The 20871-nt window shown below is 35.6% G+C and overlaps 1 protein-coding gene across 1 annotated transcript; it reads left to right on the top strand.

Moving 5' to 3' along the window:
- The first annotated feature begins 1853 nt into the window (after positions 1 to 1853).
- LOC149259665 (putative protein phosphatase 2C 44) lies at positions 1854 to 16797 on the top strand. The gene is made up of 5 exons (XM_089454868.1): positions 1854 to 1861; positions 3952 to 4213; positions 16103 to 16376; positions 16545 to 16648; positions 16789 to 16797. Exons 1-5 carry the CDS (start codon positions 1854 to 1856, stop codon positions 16795 to 16797), a joined length of 657 nt encoding a protein of 218 aa, XP_089310994.1.
- Positions 16798 to 20871: the final 4074 nt, after the last annotated feature.

The following is a 20871-nucleotide window of genomic DNA, read 5'->3' on the forward strand; positions in this document are numbered from 1 at the left end:
GTAAGCCATATGTCAAATGACACCGCAAGAATCCCTGTGAGATCCACATTCCAGCGTTCGTATCCTCGGCTTCATGTAAATACAGAAAAAATTCTATAAAACCGACCTGCCTTTCATGAAAAATAAGAATAAAGAAAAGAAAAGAATCAACAAAATACAGAATACAAACGCTAAAAACCTACAGAACTTCACTCACGCAGAGAGCGGATCGATCTGGTGATCGTATGAACTAAGTTTCACTTGTCCCTGGCCCTGAGATTTAAAGAATGCGAGAATAAAATCGACGGTACAAATCGCTCTGGCTAATACTATAAGAATAAAGAAAAGAAAAGAATCAACAAAATAGAGAATACAAACGCTAAAAACCTACAGAACTTCACTCACGCAGAGAGCGGATCGATCTGGTGATCGTATGAACTAAGTTTCACTTGTCCCTGGCCCTGAGATTTAAAGAATGCGAGAATAAAATCGACGGTACAGATCGCTCTGGCTAATACTATACAGAGTACCTTGAAGTTTTCGATTGCGTTAAATTTGATTAATTAAAAAAACTAATTTAAATAATACTAATCAAAATTGAGCCACAATCTTTTTACCAAATTCCAACCAAAAATCCAAAATAAACTCAAAAAAAATTAAATGACTAATCCGTGAAAAAGAAGTAGAAGTATGACGATCGCGGTCGATGCGTGCAAAACGCTCCCAGGAATCTTCGCACTGCCACGTGAAGACAGCGACTTGGAACGCTTACGAACTTTTAAATATAATATTAAATAAAGAAAACAAAATTCAGCCCGCCCTTACTTTGCTTTTCATGCATTACCTCTTTGGTTATCGACTCTTTGGACCGACTTGCAAGATATTTAAATAAAGAAAACAAAATTCAGTCCGCCCTTAATTTGCTTTTCATGCTTACCTCTTTGGTTATTGACTCTTTGGACCGACTCGCGAGATATTTAAAGTGGGGACGAGGGTGGCACCGAAGCCATTTAACCCAAGGAGTATTAGGTAAATGTCTTATTCTAACTCAACTCTGTTACGTTTTCTATGTTTAGGGTTTTATTTGATAGGTTAATTACATTTTAAATTTTAAATTATATAATTTAAAACTAGCATTTGTACCTGATGTTGCAAAGGAAACGCTGTAAGGCATAGAGTGTGAAAGAATAGCGACATGCGAATGGGCATTGTTGAAAGCAAGGGTGGATGATAATGAGTTGCAATTGAAATTGTTAGTTATGTGTATGCTGAATATGGATATTTTGTAAATAATAGTGTGTAGAAGAATAGTGACATGTGAATGGACATTGTTGAAAGCAAGCGTGGATGATATTGAGTTACACTTGAAACTATTAGTTATGTGTGTTTTGAATAGGGATATTTTGTAAGTAATAGTAGTTTGTGGAAGAATAGCAACATGTGAATGGACATTCTTGAAAGCATGGGTGGATGATAATGAGTTATAGTTAATGTCAGGTAGAGGATATCCATTATCCATGTAGTAGTTGTTGTTTATGTGAATGTGTTTTTGTACATTATGTTAAGGTTTTTCAAATGGGCATCTTTGAAATTTTGGAAAAGAAATTGAAGTGTTTGGCAAGTTTTGGCCTACTACTCATAAACATCAATCCAAAAAAGGGGTATCTGTTGTAGTATTTGTAAATGAGTAAACATTTAAAATTTGGTTTTATATGAAAAAAAGATTTAGTATGCATAATGAAACATTAAATAAAAACAATAATAATAAAACAATTTTGCATACCGTCATCTACAGATATTGTAAAGCAACTCTAGCCACATTTTGAATATTGCTACAGGGGCTTAGGCTGTAAAGACTCCACATTCAAAACAAAATGGAAAGGTAGGATGAGAAACATATTGGATCATAAAGCAATAGACAGTATAGTGGAAGCATGGGATCCTTATAATTATCGTTGGTCCTCCTTAAGCCTTACTAGGATTGGTGCCTTTTGGTGGCTTAGGCAAGAAGAGTGATTTTCTAGGTATCATTTTCATTTTGTTGCTCCTATGGGGCTTCTTAGATTCAGAATTTGAAGGGACCAACATCGTAATAGTGTTGTTTGGTGGCTTGGGCCTGTAACACATGAACTGGTACTTAGCCCCAAACAACTCGAGAGTGTACAAATTTCCGAGGACAAAGGATAAAAAGGAGTTACTATTAAAATTTAAAATTCCCGCTTAACAAACTCTACCTGGGATTTCTTGAAAATTTTAATTTACCAGCCTCTGCATTTCATCAAAAGATAAGAGCCTTACTGTAAAATAAGGATTGAAACTGAAAAGTAATGAGCTGTTATCATTTTTTTCTATTCCACCAGTCACAAAACATTAAACATGTATGTACCAGTTCACTCTACATGATTCATGATTTATTGCAGAAATGGTAAAAAAATCAATGCTTATTTCTTCTGATCTCAACAGAACTTTGCATTTTGAAATCTTATAAATCTATTAAAATAGTAACAATAGTACAAAATTATATCTTATTTTTGAGTGATCAGGAACTTTACAGCCCTAAAAGTTTTATTATGAGTAAAAGCTTATAATTTCATTGTCTTCTAACAGTTTTGTGTGAACGAACTCTAAATTTCTTGCACCATTCTGACTTGAAGTAAATGCACAGGTGGTATATTGTAGGGAGACAGAGTCAACCTGCAATTGTTTTGGAGAAACCTATAGAGCTTGTCAATTAGTAATCCTTCAAAAGGCCTAGCGCTCTTATTAGTCTTCAATGTGATTTTTCCTAGAAGATACACAAACCCTGTATTCTTTGCCAATTCAATCTACTACAATTCCTCATCTAAGAGTAGTTACTTTCTTCCACTGTATTTCTGCTTGCATAACTTCTGTCATGCGAGGAGGAATGAGTTCCTCTAAGATTGAGATAGTCTTTTATGCTTTCAAAAACCTGGCTGATAAATTCAGAGCCTTCAATGTTTGGGGCATCTTTGTAACCATATTGGGCTACACATTTATATACACCTTTTGGCTCTAGTTTTCCAACCATAAATCTCTCCGACAAAAGTATTGTCTTGACTGGAACCATTCTTATGGTGACAATGATAATAACTTCATGCAGAGACCCCACATTCTTTACATAATGCTCAATAATCGGTGGTAATTCAGAAATAAGGTCACTGCAAAAGAAATGAATTCGTGATACAAGTGAATTAATCCCAACAATCAATCCATTCAAACCTTCTATGCTGAGTTTTCTGTGTGCTAAATATTTATACTTTTTCTACCTTCCTTATTTCCAAGAGAACATTATGGTCAGAAAAATTGTTGCAATGACGAAGGGACACCAACCACCCTGTGGCACCTTATTCAATACAAATGATAGATAAACTCCTTCAAAGATAGCAAAAAACAGAGTGAAGGGTAGTATAAGAAAAACATGCATGTTCCAAACCACAAGCATGACCAAAATTGTTGCAATTAGGAAGGGACACCAACCTCCCTATGGCACCTTTTTCAATATAGATGATAGATAAACGCCTTCAAAGATAGCAAAAGACAGAGTGAAGGGTATTATAAGAAAAACATGCATGTTCCAACCACAAGCATGACCAAGGTTACTACGCACGTTGTAATGAACATGACCCCAACCCCTGCACCACCAAACACCTAAAATTATCCTTGGAAACTCAAAAGAATTGATAAAAAATACCAAATTCGGTTGTCAGATATAAATTCGTATATTCTTACCATATGCATTGCCAAATTGTGTTCCATCCCGGAATCCTACGACAATTGCAAGGCAAATAACCATGAGAACATAGTTAAATTTAGGTGAATAGATCTAACCCTCGTAATTTTGTGAGGTATGAACAATATTCACTCGAGGGAAGCAACTAAGAGCCATGGACTATCTTATGATTGAGAATGTTGCTGTAATCAATGCTTGACTGGCTACAATGGCTGCTAAAGTGGCAACAATACGGCAGTTGGCTTCACTCCATCCTCATCTGATACAAGAAAAGGACGTTGCAAGTTACCAAACAATAAAGTAATTCATGGATTTCATTTAGTGAAGGGTAAAACAAGGCATGATATGGAGGACTACCATGTCGCAGAGTATAGGCATGTAGAAGATCATGATTTGGGGCTTTTTGCTATCTTTGACGAACATTTGGGACATGGCGTCCCATGTTACTTGCAATCAAATCTTTTTGACAACATTTTAAATGAGGTAGGTATGAAGTGCTCGTGCCTTGGATGGTCATCTCAAATTTTCTTGGCCTTTTTGCAAGATTTTGTATTGCATTTCAACTTTTTTCGTAAATTTTTGAACTGATCAACTTTATTCAATTTTGTTAATGATGATGTTTTAATACATTTTTTAAACATTTTTTTAAAGGGTTTTATTAAAACTAGTGTAGATTCATCAAATTTGGGTTCATCAAGTACTGAGAGGGATCAAATTTCTTGAGGTGTAAATTTTTATTATTATTTGATCTCTCTTGGTATTTGAGAGATCTGGGTTTAAGATGGATCTATGCTATTTTATTTATTTTTTAGATATTGCCATATATATATGTAACAACATCTATGTAATACTGGGTTGTAGAGCACCTTGTTACTCTCGTGAAATTCCCAAGAAAATACTATATTTTTCTTTTGGTAAACTAACCTTCCAATTCATGAAGTAAAACTTATGATGAGTGTGCCTTTCGTTCCTAAATGTGTAAAATTTTTACAGCTAAGAATAACTGCAAGTAATATTGAGAATTTATAAAATTTAAATTTCTCAAAAAAAAATGATATTAGTTTATTTAATAATATTACTGATTCAAAAATTTCAAATATTGTGCGGGGTTCAAAGATTTTAGGGTCTATTTTATCTATGGTGGTTGTGAAGGGTTGTTTTGCAAAAGACATTAATAATACATAAATTTAGGTCAATAATTCTAAGCATTCACAATCCATGAAGCCAATTAAAGAGTTTGAAATGTATTTAAAAGCTAGGGGAAAATTAAAATACAAAAGTCAATAGTTAAAACCATTTCTAACCCATCACAATAGAAATTGGAATTTTACTTTGAATCAACTTTTTGTGAGTAATTTATAAACCATGGATATAATATTTTCCAAATACAAATTCCCTAGAACCTCTTGAAAGAGACTTTTAAATATCAATTTTCTTCATAAAATTTGAAAAAATTCAGTCATAAATGGTGCGAAAAAAGGTCTTGCCTACTACCACTACATATGGTTAATTCTAATTTTTTAACAGTGAATTACAAAAACACTATTAACAAAACTGCATGCAATGTTCATTATTTAAATGTATGGCATGGGCTAATTATACACCAACAATTTCAAACATTTACTCTCTATACCAAATAAAATAAAATCAAATTTGTTAAACAAAACTAATAAAAAATTAAAATAACAAAATTTATTTTATTACACAATTTTGATGGTACTCAATCCACTATTATTATTATGTATATAGATCTAGGTAAAATTGGATCCTGCTTTCGATATTAAATATGGGTCAAATTGGATCCTACTTCCGATATTAAAGATGTAATGTAGAATAAGCCTAGAACCCAATGGCTATTGAGGCCATTGTACCTCAAAAAATTACACCGTACAAAACAATTATTCAAGTGACACCTTCCATTAATTCCATTTCAGCAAACACCAATCTCAGTTGTATACCATGAACCATGTCGTCAAAATTTTGCGGTTTAGGGTAAATAACCGAGATTGCTTTCGCTAAAATGGAACTGATGGGAGGTGTCGCTCGAATAGTTGTTTTGTACAATTTAATTTCTTGATGTACATTTGGATTACGTGGTTCATGGTATGTAACTGAGATTGTCTTTGCTCAGATGGAATTGATAGCAGATGTCTCTTGAATACTTGTATTGTACAGTGTAATTTCTCGATGTACATTGGCCTCAAATATAGAAAAGAAAGTATAGACACTAAGTGCTCACCTAGATGAGGATCTAAATTGGTGAGAGTTAGTCCTGGCTATTTAGTATTGTTTTTATATTACAGTACCATTTCCTATTAACAGACGACAGAAGATAAGATAAGAATTGTTTTATTAATGGCAGTGGGTGACCGAAAGAGAGGTCGACGGGGCTCAAAAGTACACCAATTACAACATACTGTGGAAGTGCCCATTACTTGTCATTAGGTATAGATGTAAAAAGTAGAGGGAGAAGAAGCATCCACATCTATATCAATCACTCTGTAGCTACCGATGCGCTGCTTGATAATGTCAGCTAGGGAGTGCCTGGGTAGTACCAATCTATAGTCTACATATTTAAATTAGTGCTGGAAAGGGGTTTAGAAAATTTCAGTCCTTTCATTAGTTGAGTAGGGTTTGATTCCCAACTTAAATCGTAATCTAGAATGAGATTCTTGATTTTGCCCACAATGAAACTCTCTAAATTAGCTAATTTGTAAGTCTATTTCAATTGTTACCAACCTATATCCTTTCTGAGCTGGATGATAGGTATCACGCCTCATTACCAAATGCATATATTTTTTATTATCTTATTTTTGAGCCTTGGGGTTGGCTTGATTGGCCTTGGAGTTAGACATTGAACTTCTCAGAAATGGGATGTCACAAGTTCAACTCTTACGATTCCTTTGGGGTTATGCACTGCAATCAATGCTGATGGTCTACCTGGTTTACCATCTATGAATCATGGGGAATACTTGTAATCAATGCCGACGGTTTACCTGGTTTACCATCAATGAATCATGGGGAATACTTGTAATCAATGCTGATGGTCTACCTGGTTTAGCATCTATGAATCATAGGGAATACTTGAAAGGTCTCTGTGAATTTAACAACATCTATTTAAATTTTATAGTTGATTGTATTGTGACTTGTATTGTTTTGCAATTGCTAGTCAATCAAAAATTAAAATTATACATTAAATTGGAGTAGGTTCAAAGTTTCTTTCCATTTTCCAAATTGCATATGTTTATCTCAATTTCCTAACTTGATTGTAACTTGTGAAACAATTTCGTTTTCTCCTCTATTGGTTCTATTATGGTGTTTCTACTTGCATTGACTTCATGGGTTAATTTCCTGTGTTTTATCTTTTGGCATATGATATATATTGTTAATTGTAACAATGATCTGCATCAATGAACAAGATTTTTCTAGTTGTGATATATCGCCATGTCCATTTCTCAAACCTCAAAGGCGAAGATTCTCCAACATTTTACTTCTCACATATAATGAATTTCTTGTTTTTCTCCATCATATTTCTAGTTGAATATGTTTCATGTGTAAATCCACTATTTTTCAAATAGCTTTAAACTGTTCATATATTTCCTATACTTATATGTTCATGTGTCTCTTGCACCTATCCAAAGAAAAAACGTCCAGTAGTAGCGTTACGTCATGGCATAAAGCAATAGTGCTTCCTTATTGCAAAAATTGCGTTTGTGACAAATCGTTATCATTTTTTATAATTTCCTTCATTTATATAAATATGATGGTTCTCAAATGACTCTTTAGAAAAAAATTGTATATTAGATGAGATTTCTGACTCTAATGCACATCCAGTAAAATGCTTTTACAGTTGATCTGCCATTTGTTGTATTGGTTGTCACTTGCTATTTTCAAAGTTTCGACAAACCCAGAAAGTGCCACTAAGAACGCATACAACCGGACTGATGGGAATTTTTTAGCAAAGGCAGCTGATTTAGGGCCCGATGGCTCCACAGCAGTCGCTGCTATTTTAGTTGATGGGAAAAAACTCTTTGTAGCAAATACAGGGGATTCCAGGGCTGTTATATGTAAAAACGGCATTGTTATTGAGCTGACTGTTGATCATGAGCCAAGTATTGAACGCCAAAACATCGATAAGGGTGGATTTGTGACACTCCTGCCAGGTACCACTACGAATGTTGTGCAGAGATTAATTTTAATGAGAACATACTTAAATAATTTTTTGATTTGTAACTTTCTAATTCTATCTTAATGGTCTAGCTCAAGAGTAACATTTGAATGGTCAGAGGGAGAAACTGTATACTTAATGGCGTTTTTTTTTATATATTAGGAGATGTACCTCGAGCTCATTTAAGTTCAGAACCAGATGTGAGAGACACGACCATAGATGCAACCACAAAATTTCTCATTTTGGCTAGTGATGGATTGTGGAAGGCAAGGCAGTTTTTCCAATCATTTACTTATTTGCATAGTTACTGTTAGATGCATATTTTTTTTTTCGCAAACTCATCTCATGGGAGAAAGCATCTAGGAAATTTTTTGATTACTGTATTGTCATTAATTTTACTCGAATAGTTCATCTGAATACCAGAGAGGTTCTTTTTTGAAGTGATTAAAGAAAGATGCCCCAAGTAATTGCATTGCAAAGAGAGGATTTCCTGTCCCTAGGTGCCAGATCCGAGGGGCATTTATCTGCCTAGTCCCTGGAATTGCACGTAGTGTCACCCCTTAACTTATGCTATAGGAATGCAGAAAACTGTAGCGAGAATGGAGGTAAGGTGGTTGGCTTAACATTCCGTCGACCTCACCAGTTGAATCAATGCCTGTTGGGAAAATAAAATCTTCTATGGAAATGATACGTAATTATTAACATAAATACTTTTAAAACATCAAAGAATATAGATCAAATATTCTGAAGTTACAATCGAGATCACAGTTTCTCCAGAAGGAAAAACACATTGACAACAAGTTTAGTTATGTCAAACTAGATTAAACCTACCGATTGGGAAGAGGTAGAAGAACGATTGAGAACAGCAATAAGGAGGTGCATAGAGCATCTCTGAAAAGCCTAAAATCTGTAATGAGCTCAAATGACCAAAACAGGTCAACAGGACTGGGAAGAACAACAATTGACTGCCTAGAGCATCTCTGAAACAGTCTAAAATCTATGTTAAGGAAAGAAAGGAAAAGTAGAGAATAAGATGGAAAGGGGTCCGAGTGGACTCAAAAAGGGGGGCAAATCCAAAGGCGTTAACCCTAGACAATGAAGTAAGTTAGAGGAAAGCATTCCAGTAGTAGTGTTGCACCAGAAAATGTTTTGTGGAAGTAGCTAGGACTTGGGAAGTTTGAGGAAGAGCAATAACGAGGTCAGAGTGAGAGTCAGAAGAGGAGCCATCATCACTGTAAACCGCCACAAACATGCCAATGCTGAGCTGATAATGGGCCAACGAGAGGAAAAAATATTTTCAAGGATTGAGTTCCAAGTCATATTTATTATTATTTGGACATCTAATTTCATTCTGTCATATTTCACTATTCAATATTCAGGATTGTATGGAATCCTATGACAATTGCAAGGCAGATAACCATGAGAACATAGTTAACTTCAGGTGAATAGATCTAACCCTCGTAATTTTGTGAGGTATGCACAATATTCACTCGAGGGAAGCAACTAAGAGCCATGGACTATCTTATGATTGAGAATGTTGCTGTAATCAATGCTTGACTGGCTACAATGGCTGCTAAAGTGGCAACAGTACAAATTTCCGAGGACAAAGGATAAAAAGGAGTTACTATTAAAATTTAAAATTCCCTCTTAACAAACTCTACCCGGGATTTCTTGAAAATTTTAATTTACCAGCCTCTGCATTTCATCAAAAGATAAGAGCCTTACTGTAAAAGAAGGATTGAAACTGAAAAGTAATGAGCTGTTATCATTTTTTTCCATTCCGCTAGTCACAAAACATTAAACATGTATGTACCAGTTCACTCTACATGATTCATGATTTATTGCGGAAATGGTAAAAAACTCAATGCGTATTTATTCTGATCTCAACAGAAATTTGCATTTTGAAATCTTATAAATCTATTAAAATAGTAACAATAGTACAAAATTATATCTTATTTTTGAGTGATTAGGAACTTTAAGGCCCTAAAAGCTTTATTATGAGTAAAAGCTTATAATTTCATTGTCTTCTAACAGTTTTGTGTGAACGAACTCTAAATTTCTTGCACCATTCTGACTTGAAGTAAATGCACCAGTGGTATATTGTAGGGAGACAAAGTCAACCTGCAATTGTTTTGGAGAAACATGTAGAGCTTGTCAATCATTAATCCTTCAAAAGGCCCAGTGCTCTTATTAGTCTTCAATGTGGTTTTTCCTAGAACATACACAAACCTTGTATTCTTTGCCAATTCAATCTACTACAATTCCTCATCTAAGAGTATTTACTTTCTTCCACTGTATTTTTGCTTGCATAACTTATGTCATGTGAGGAGGAATGAGTTCCTCTAAGCTTGAGATAGTCTTTTACGCTTTCAAAAACCTGGTTGATAAATTCAGATCCTTCAATGTTTGGGCATCTTTGTAACCAGATTGGGCTACACATTTATATACACCTTTTGGCTCTAGTTTTCCAACCATAAATCTATCCAACAAAAGTATTGACACCTTTTGGCTCTAGTTTTCCAACCATAAATCTCTCCAACAAAAGTATTGTCTTGACTGGAACCATTCTTATGGTGACAATGACAAGAACTTCATGCCGAGACCCCACATTCTTTACATAATGCTCAATAATCGGTGGTAAGTCAGAAATAAGGTCACTGCAAAAGAATGAATTCCTGGTACAAGTGAATTCACCCCGACAACCAGTCCATTCAAACCTTCTATGCTGAGTTTTCTCTGTGCTAAATATTTATACTTTTTCTACCTTCCTTATTTCCAAGAGAACATTATGGTCAGAAAAATTGTTGCAATGATGAAGGGACACCAACCACCCTGTGGCGCCTTATTCAATACAAATGATAGATAAACTCCTTCAAAGATAGCAAAAAACAGAGTGAAGGGTGATATAAGAAAAACATGCATGTTCCAACCCACAAGCATGACCAAAATTGTTGCAATTAGGAAGGGACACCAACCTCCCGGGGCCCAAATCGAAGCACTAATTCTTAGTGACACAGAATATGCAAAGATGCATTATAGTATTACAAATTAGCAATGTATACATGGGCATGAATTCTCTTCTAATCGAATAGAATGCTAAAACAGACAGTATGTGGAAGCAGAATGATAAGTCAAGCAAATTGAAAAATGTGTGTATTGAACCTCATAGCTATCCCCTTTCTCCAAGACCTTCACATAACAAATTTGCAATTTTTCTATTTCAGACATAATCAGCCTTTGAATGCCTAATGATTCCTGCTGTGTTGGCAATGCCTCCAAATCATAATCAAATAATTGCAGACAGAACTTTTGGCTTGAGTCACATGATGATGATAGTGCTTTCAACCTGCCCTGAAGAGTCTCATACTTTGTGGAAGGTTCTCCCATTCCAGCACAGTTCTGATGTCTAATCCTTTTATCAGCAGCCATCATGGCAGACAAAGATCTCAAATCTAGCCTACCCTTCAAAAAACTCTCCTCTATTCGAACATCTGTAAAGTTTGGCAAGTTAAGAAGTGGTGCTAATTTGTCATAAACTGGCGAAATTTCAAAAGTAACTCCCTCTGCTATCTCCAATAAACCAGATGTTGTTGTATGAGGACCATGTTCTGGAGCAATGTCATGATGGTTGTAATTCCCCATATTGTGGACTGCATCATCTATGTGAGGACCTGCCAAAGCAGGAATGTCTAATCCATGTGGAGTCCTCTCATCTTTTAGAACCATCTGAGAGCCATGACTTAATTTCCGACTTTTCCTGTTTGATGTACGCTTTGCAGTGGAGGGACCTATGCGGGCAGCAGCAGCTGCTGCTGCTTTCAACTTATTGGCTTTGTTGAACTTTTGTGTATGTTCCCCAAGTATGGTCCGATAATATTCCTCTGATATGTGCTTCTCAAAGTCATCATCATCTTCATCATTGCTGTCTGCATCTTTCCGTGCAGATGAGTTATAACCAGCCTCTGGTTCAACATGGTACCATTTTCTTTTTAAAACCATCTCTGATGGTAAATCCGATGGCCTCTCAGCCCGACCACCATTTATTTGTGCAAGCACTGTGTCATAACCTGCTTCATTAAAGTCAAAAGAAACAGAGCATAATGATCAGAGATGTTAATCAAATTATCCCAACCCAACCACTGTTACATTGTTGTTAAACAAGAAAGTAAAGAAATTTTATACAATGATCTCTACCTAGTTATGATGGACAAAAATAAGGGAAGCCCAAAAACACCCCAATAGATTTCTATAATTCAAAGTAACAAATCAACGTCATCTTTATGGCACCTTTAATTCCATTACTCTCATCTTGAATACAGCCATTGGAAATTCAATGCTAGAAACAGGGACCTTTCATGAGGGAGAAGGTGGTGTTATTCTTCTGGATAGCTAGAAAACTAAACAATCAAGGCTAACTAATCAACACTCACAAAATTATTAAATAAAATGGTGAATATTGTTGTAAATAATTTTCCCCGACTAGCGGGGCCAATCACTTCAAACAATTTATAAACGGATGATGAATATCTTGGGGCAAAAACAAAGGTAATTGACACAAAGGTGTATGAAAGGTTCGTGTAACAGAAAAGAGTATATGGCCTCTCCACAGGTTACAAGAAGTTCTATCTTGTTAAAAGCAGTAGCAATTTTAATGTGCGGGTTAAAAGGTAGAGCTTTCCATTCCAAAGAGTTTGGAGATTCAATACAAGGAACGCGACAACTTTCAACGGGTACAAACCTCGAGGTAGCATTACTCTATGGGCTAGTCAGAAACACTAAAAATTTAGTATTGGCTAATCAATAGCCACAAAATTCATAAAATGACAAAAATTGATGTGAACGAGTCTAGGCCGGGTCGTGAAGCAAATCATTTTAAACAGCGATAAAATAGGATTACAAATCTCAGGGGGAAATAATGGAGGTAATTAACACCAAATACCACCAAAGGGTCATGCAACAAATAGTACTAAACATAAGATGGCCATTAACCCACGCGGCTACAGTTTGGATCTTATGCCCGGAGGGCGACCGTGATTGTCCAGGCTAAGATACAGCTAGATTCTTGTTCCTGCTACTAAAAACTAATGCAGTCACACCTACCGGTGCCTAGTGGATCTTGTTATGCTCATACCTCCCAGTGCATATGCAATAAATAAATATAATTTAAACAAACAAACAAAAAAGAACACGGCCATCATAAAATTAAGTGTAGGAATTCATGTCCAATAACTAAATAACCTCAACTCAATGCAATTGTGCATAGAATATGCAGATAAGGTACTAACAACAAGAATGAATGTACCTGAAATGGAGACAAAAGAAACTGTTATCACCTCCAGGAGCAGTGATTAGACTTGTACCCTACTCTCTTGCAATTTTACATAAACACTAGATCAATTACAGCCAAAATTGAACCACAATTACAGCAAAACCCTGAATTTAAATAATAATGAAATTTGCAAAAACCTTGAAAATTCACAGACAATGTGCTGGACGCCGTGAACCACCAGGAAAAAAAAAAATTATAATTTCTACAAAAATTATATAGTATTTGCATCACTCAATTAACAAAACCGATAATGTGCCCACACAATTGAATAACCTAACACTGAGTAAACCCAATTTCAGCCCAACAACAAAAGAACAGAACCCCAAAACTGGATCTCAAACGAGCTGTAAAAAAGTTGTACCTTTGACAGGGCGCCTGCATGATAATTTGTCGCTGAAACCCTCAGAAATTCAGCGGCGGAGGGTTTGTATTTTGTTTGGGAATCGAACCGACGAACAACGGGTAGTTAATATCTCAAGTGCCTTGAGGCTCCTTACACTAAAATAAACCTACTAAATTTGTAAGAACGATGGAGAAATCTAGCTTTTGAGGATATGCGGGGGTTTGGACCTGGCCATATCTTCTTCTACCATATTTCCAATGCTATGTCGCTTGCTTGCTTCCTGTTTATTCTGAGATACCACTTACCCCATGTGAAAACTGACTTATCAAACGGGATCACCCAGACACAACAAGAAGATCATACCCAAAGGTATGGTGATGGGCTGGCTTGATACTTCCAGCCTTGAATTTGACAACAATAAGATCATGCCCAAAGGTATGGTGATGGGCCGGCTCGATACTTCCGACCTTGAATTTGACAATGGCAGCAGTAGGGCTTTCTCTCACGATGCTCATGGATCCCCCTGGCATGATATCCACATCCTGGAAGTTTCTCGTTTTGCTTAATGAACAGAGAGCGCATGAGGATTTTGCTTAATGAACAGAGAGCGCAGGAGGATTCGGAGTGCAGTGCATACTTGCCAGATGACAGATGCGATGCACGACCAGATGCCAGATGCGATGCGTGGCCAGGGATAATGAATCAAACACTTCGAATCAAACGGTGAATATTAATTCCATCGTCCAACAACGAAATCAATGGCGAAGAAAGAATAGACACTAAGTGCTCACCTAGATGATGATTTAAATTGGTGAGAGTTAGTCCTGGCTATTTAGTATTGTTTTTATATTACAGTACCATTTCCTATTAACAGACGGCAGAAGATAAGATAAGACTAGTTTTATTAATGGCAGTGGGTGACCAAAAGAGAGGTCGACGGGGCTCAAAAGTACACCAGTTACAACATACTGTGGAAGTGCCCATTACTTGTCATTAGGTATAGATGTAAAAAGTATAGGAGGGAGAAGAAGCATCCACATCTGTATCAATCACTCTGTAGCTACTGATGCGCTGCTTGATAATGTCACCTAGGGAGTGCCTGGGTAGTACCAATCTATAGTCTACATATTTAAATTAGTGCTGGAAAGGGGTTTAGAAAATTTTAGTCCTTTCATTAGTTGAGTAAGGTTTGATTCCCAACTTAAATCGTAATCGAGAATGAGATTCTTGATTTTGCCCACAATGAAACTCTCTAAATTAGCTAATTTGTAAGTTTATTTCAATTGTTACCAACCTATATCCTTTCTGAGCTGGATGATAGGTATCACACCTCGTTACCAAATGCATATATTTTTTATTATCTTATTTTTGAGCCTTGGGGTTGGCTTGATTGGCCTTGGAGTTAGACATTGAACTTCTCAGAAATGGGATGTCACAAGTTCAACTCTTACAATTCCTTTGGGGTTATGCACTGTAATCAATGCTGATGGTCTACCTGGTTTACCATCTATGAATCATGGGGAATACTTGTAATCAATGATGATGGTCTACCAGGTTTACCATCTATGAATCATGGGGAATACTTGTAATCAATGCTGATGGTCTACCTGGTTTAGCATCTATGAATCATAGGGAATACTTGGAAGGTCTCTGTGAATTTAACAACATCTATTTAAATTCAACATCTATTTAAATTTTATAGTTGATTGTATTGTGACATGTATTGTTTTGCAATCGCTAGTCAATCAAAAATTAAAATTATACATTAAATTGGAGCAGGTTCAAAGTTTCTTTCCATTTTCCAAATTGCATATGTTTATCTCAATTTCCTAACTTGATTGTAACTTGTGAAAGAATTTCGTTTTCTCCTCTATTGGTTCTATTATGGTGTTTCTACTTGCATTGACTTCATGGGTTAATTTCCTGTGTTTTATCTTTGGCATATGATATATATTGTTAATTGTAACAATGATCTGCATCAATGAACAAGATTTTTCTAGTTGTGATATATTGCCATGTCCATTTCTCAAACCTCAAAGGTGAAGATTCTCCAACATTTTACTTCTCACATATAATGAATTTCTTGTTTTTCCCCATCATATTTCTAGTTGAATATGTTTCATGCGTAAATCCACTATTTTTCAAATAGCTTAAACTGTTCATATATTTCCTATACTTATATGTTCATTTGTCTCTTGCACCTATCCAAAGAAAAAACGTCCAATAGTAGCATTACGTCATGGCATAAAGAAATAGTGCTTCCTTATTGCAAAAATTGCGTTTGTGACAAATCGTTATCATTTTTGATAATTTCCTTCATTTATATAAATATGATGGTTCTCAAATGACTCTTTAGAAAAAAATTGTATATTAGATGAGATTTCTGACTCTGATGCACATCCAGTAAAATGATTTTACAACTGATCTACCATTCGTTGTATTGGTTGTCACTTGCTATTTTCAAAGTTTCGTATGGTGTAAAATGCTAATTAAGTATTTTAATGCTGACAAGTATCTCTGATAATAATGGAGCAGAAGTTCTGGACAAACCCAGAAAGTGCCATCAAGAATGCATACAACCGAACTGATGGGAAAATTTTAGCAAAGGCAGCTGATTTAGGGCTCGGTGGCTCCACAGCAGTCACTGCTATTTTATTTGATGGGAAAAAACTCTTTGTAGCAAATACAGGGGATTCCAGGGCTATTATATGTAAAAATGACATTGCTATTGAGCTGACTATTGATCATGAGCCAAGTATTGAACGCCAAAACATCGAGAAGGGTGGATTTGTGACACTCCTACCAGGTACCACTACAAATGCTGTGCAGAGATTAATTTTAATGAGAACATACTTAAATAATTTTTTGATTTGTAACTTTATAATTCTATCTTAATGGTCTAGCTCAAGAGTAACATTTGAATGGTCACAGGAGAAACTGTATACTTAATGGCGTTTTTTTTTTGATATATTAGGAGATGTACCTCGAGTTCATTTAAGTTCAGAACCAGATGTGAGAGACACGACCATAGATGCAACCACAAAATTTCTCATTTTGGCTAGTGATGGATTGTGGAAGGCAAGGCATTTTTTCCAATCATTTACTTATTTGCATAGTTACTGTTACATGCATATTTTTTTTTCGCAAATTCATCTCATGGGAGAAAGCATCTAGGAAATTTTTTGATTACTGTATTGTCATTAATTTTACTCGAATAGTTCATCTGAATACCAGAGAGGTTCTTTTTTGAAGTTCTTAAAAAAAGATGCCCCAAGTAACTGCATTGCAAAGAGAGGATTTCCTTTCCCTAGGTGCTAGAACCGAGGGGAATTTATCTGCCCAGTCCCTGGAATTGCACGTAGTGTCACCCCTTAACTCATGCTATAGGAATGCGGAAAATTGTAGCGAGAATGGAGGTAAGGTGGTTGGCTTAACATTCCCACCAGTTGAATCAAAGATGCATTATATTATTACAAATTAGCAATGTATACATGGGCAAGAATTCTCTTCTAATCGAATAGAATGCTAAAACAGACAGTATGTGGAAGCAGAATGATAAGTCAAGCAAATTGATAAAATGTGTGTATTGAACCTCATAGCTATCCCCTTTCTCCAAGACCTTCACAAAACAAATTTGCAATTTGCGTATTTCAGACATAATCAGCCTTTGAATGCCTAATGATTCCTGCTGTGTTGGCAATGCTTCCAAATCAGAATCAAATACTTGCAGACAGAACTTTTATTTTCAACTTTGCCATACTGCTGCACATGTTTGGTAATCCTCCATATCTCTTCCAACGTTGGTGAATGAATGCCGCTTTTGTGAATAGATTCAAGTACAGTTTTTTGTTCCAGCGTTGGCTTCCATGAGCCTCTCGTTGTATTTTTCAGTACAGAGATGGATAGATGAATTAATATAAGAAAAAGAGATGGATCAACAAAATTCAAAAACACAGGCAGATCCATAAATCTAGCACTCTAAAAAAACAATAAATACCTGATAGTTTTCTGGTCATTGTTGGGTTATTGTAGCCTTCATATTATTCACTAGTGTAGCAACAACTCCACCCCACCGATGGATTCGATGATGAGAGGAGGAGCTCAATGAAAGTAAGATGAGATATATGAAACCCGCCTATGGACGAAAGTAAATCGAAAGACTCTTTATATAAAACCCAGAAATGGGCAGAGAAATTAGAGGAATTAATGGAAATATGGATCGGTTGATTACTCTGAAATGGGATGGGATCAATTGTGATGCGAAGGCCGTTGAGTGGACCAAGTCTCCCCGTAAAGCATTCCAAGGGAGCCACGTACCTCAGCCAATTACGTGTAAACGCTCTTTTCTTGTGCCGCAGCCAGATGCCAGATGCCATGCGCGGCTAGGGATAATGAATCGAACACTTCGAATCAAACGGTAAATATTAATTCCATCGTCTAACAACGAAATCAATGGCGCAGGAAGGTACAGAGTGGCACTCGAGGAGAGTCCTTCCCAGAAGAATGCCTTACGACGTAATAATTACAGTTTTTTTGTAAAAAAGTGAGTCCCAAGTTTTTTCGATAACGCACACTCGACGTGCATTCCAATGATCTATCACTTTTTTGTTTTTTTAGATATATACTATCGAATTTTCGCCATAGAGTCTTAGAGAATGCTTTAACTATTAAATTTTCGATGCAAATCATATCGAATGATTACAATAAATTATCAGCCAAAGGATTAAAGGATTGGGTACTATGTTTTACCATGTGAAACCGGTGACCATAAGAGTTTTGAAATTCCGAAGTATTATTCATTTAAACTTCAAACCAGCATCGCCAAATAAAAATTGTATAAGCAAATTCTGACATAGCACAAAACCCTAAAACAATTGCACTCCTCCCTCCTAGCTGTCTTATAGCTATATTATTACAATGAGAAAATTCGATGCCTTTCTCAGACATTATGGTCACTGGGGACCATCCAAAATTTAAAATGGGCGCATGAACTGTAAAAGCAGATAGTAATCATATAAAACGTTTTAACTAGGCACCCTAAAAATTAAAATGGTTGCATCAATGACCCAAAAAAAAGCAGACAATACTCATATAAAAGCAGATAGTAATCATATAAAATCATTCAAATGGGCATGCTAAAAATTAAAATGGCTGCATCAACGGCCAAAAAAATAGCAACGATATAAAATGTTTTAGATTTTCAGTGAAACGAGGGCGAAGGTGATGTTTAGCTATATGTATCTCACAGAATTCATGTATTTCTCAGACATTATGGGCACTCATATAGCGTTAACAAAAATAAGTGATAAAGTCAGACAGGTTGGGTGCAAAACTATAAATGTGATAGCCGGAATTTATGGGAGCCCTGACCCTTATACATCAATGTGCATGCATTGAATCATATAAGTTTGTGTAGATGAATTGTATTATTATCAACGAAGCGTTGAACTACTGAACTAACCATTTAGGAAGTGAAAAGGTTTGGCAACTGTAAGCAGAAATGATAACAGTTTTAAAACATTTCAAATTGACGTGATGAAATTAATATAAGAAAAATAGATGGATCAACAAAATTCAAAAACACAGGCAGATCCATAAATCTAGCACTCTAAAAAACAATAAATACCTGATAGTTTTCTGATAGGAGCTCAATGAAAGTAAGATGACATATATGAAACCCGCCTATGGACGAAAGTAAATCGAAAGACTCTTTATATAAAACCCAGAAATGGGCAGAGAAATTAGAGGAATTAATGGAAATATGGATCGGTTGATTACTCTGAAATGGGATGGGATCAATTGTGATGCAAAGGCCGTTGAGTGGACCAAGTCTCCCCGTAAAGCATTTCAAGGGAGCCACATACCTCAGCCAATTACGTGTAAACGCTCTTTTCTTGCGTCGCGGCCAGATGCCAGATGCCATGCGCGGCCAGGGATAACACTTTGAATCAAACAGTGAATATTAATTTCATCGTCTAACAACGAAATCAATGGCGCAGGAAGGTACAGAGTAGCAGAGGGGAGTCTTTCCCAGAGGAACGCCTTACGGCGTAATTACCTACTTTATTTGATAGGTTAATTACTTTATTTGAAATGTCAACTACATTTTAAATTTAAAAAAAAAGGGTTTAGAATTATAAGTTTATATTATATAATTTTTTTAACATATTTTTAAGTGGTAAAAGGAAATGTGGAAATAAAGTAGAGTAATATATTATTTTCCAGGTGATAAAAGGAAATGTTGAAATAAAGTAAATGATATGTTATTTAAAGATAAAGAAATTTCTAAATTAGTTTGTGAATAAGTAATAAAAGAATTTTTGAATATTGTCCACAAATAATGTATTAAAATGATCTTTGCAACGATCACAATACATTTCTGCATATTTGAAACAATAGGAAGATAAATGTCTTTTGAGTTGGTTAAATAGTATGAGTAGTGATAAGATTGGTGGTACAAATGTATGATCTTGCTAAGTGTTGGACAAGTATAAAGGCCCTCTTAAATAAGCCACAACTATGGGTATTCTACCTCGAAGTGAGTTTGTGAGAATATTTAGGAAAACATTAAACACCTTCCTTCATGCTTGAACCCTCTAGACCTAATGACAACAAGTGACGTTGAATAAGTGGAGAAGAAAAAGGTCATTCTCTTGGCCTTTAAAGAAGGTTTTGGGTTCATTGATTTAAGGGTTGACTTCATTCAATTGCAAGGAGATCAACATTGAGAGGGTGTCAATAAAAGCAATCATAAATGGTGTAAGGTCATTGGAAGTTGAGAAAGGGACATGTTCTTAATTGTGGGGAAATGTATTGCAATCAACCAAATCCTTGACCTTTCATGATGCACTTTGGTGAAGAATTTTATTGGTAAGAGGGTATAGGTGGACTACCTTTTGAGATAGATAAAGTCGAACTTGTGTTTGGGTTTAGTCTATACATTAGCAATCGCCTATTAGTAAGAGGTTGCAACAGTTGTCTTTCGCAAGGAAGAAGATACAATTTCTATATTAAAAGAAGTTTGGTTTATGGATATGACTTACTTGTTTATAAAACCATGCCACCCTCATTTTGATGTAGGGATGAGACCATGTTAGGCACCCTAGTGTCAATACAACTTTTAGGGATCCCCTAGAATTCTGGACTATTTAGGCTTTGTGCATGATTGACAACTAGCTAGGAAAAACTATTCTCATAGATAATAGCTTCTTCTATAAAAGATACAAATCAATTGCAAGGATATTAGTTGATCTTGATGTAAGTAGATGCCTTTTTGAGATAATTGAATTGGTTATTAAAAA

The sequence above is a fragment of the Pinus tabuliformis genome, chromosome 6, assembly GCF_031772625.1.
Source record: "Pinus tabuliformis cultivar Carrire ecotype Pingquan chromosome 6, CPIR1, whole genome shotgun sequence".
Taxonomy (NCBI): Eukaryota; Viridiplantae; Streptophyta; class Pinopsida; order Pinales; family Pinaceae; genus Pinus; species Pinus tabuliformis.

What these genes read in the sequence shown, in the direction of transcription:
- LOC149259665 (XM_089454868.1), top strand. An exon ending in TTGACAACATTTTAAATGAG is followed by an intron (nt 4,214 to 16,102) that starts GTAGGTATGAAG and finishes ATAATAATGGAG; the next exon opens with CAGAAGTTCTGGACAAACCC. An exon ending in ATTTGTGACACTCCTACCAG is followed by an intron (nt 16,377 to 16,544) that starts GTACCACTACAA and finishes TTGATATATTAG; the next exon opens with GAGATGTACCTCGAGTTCAT.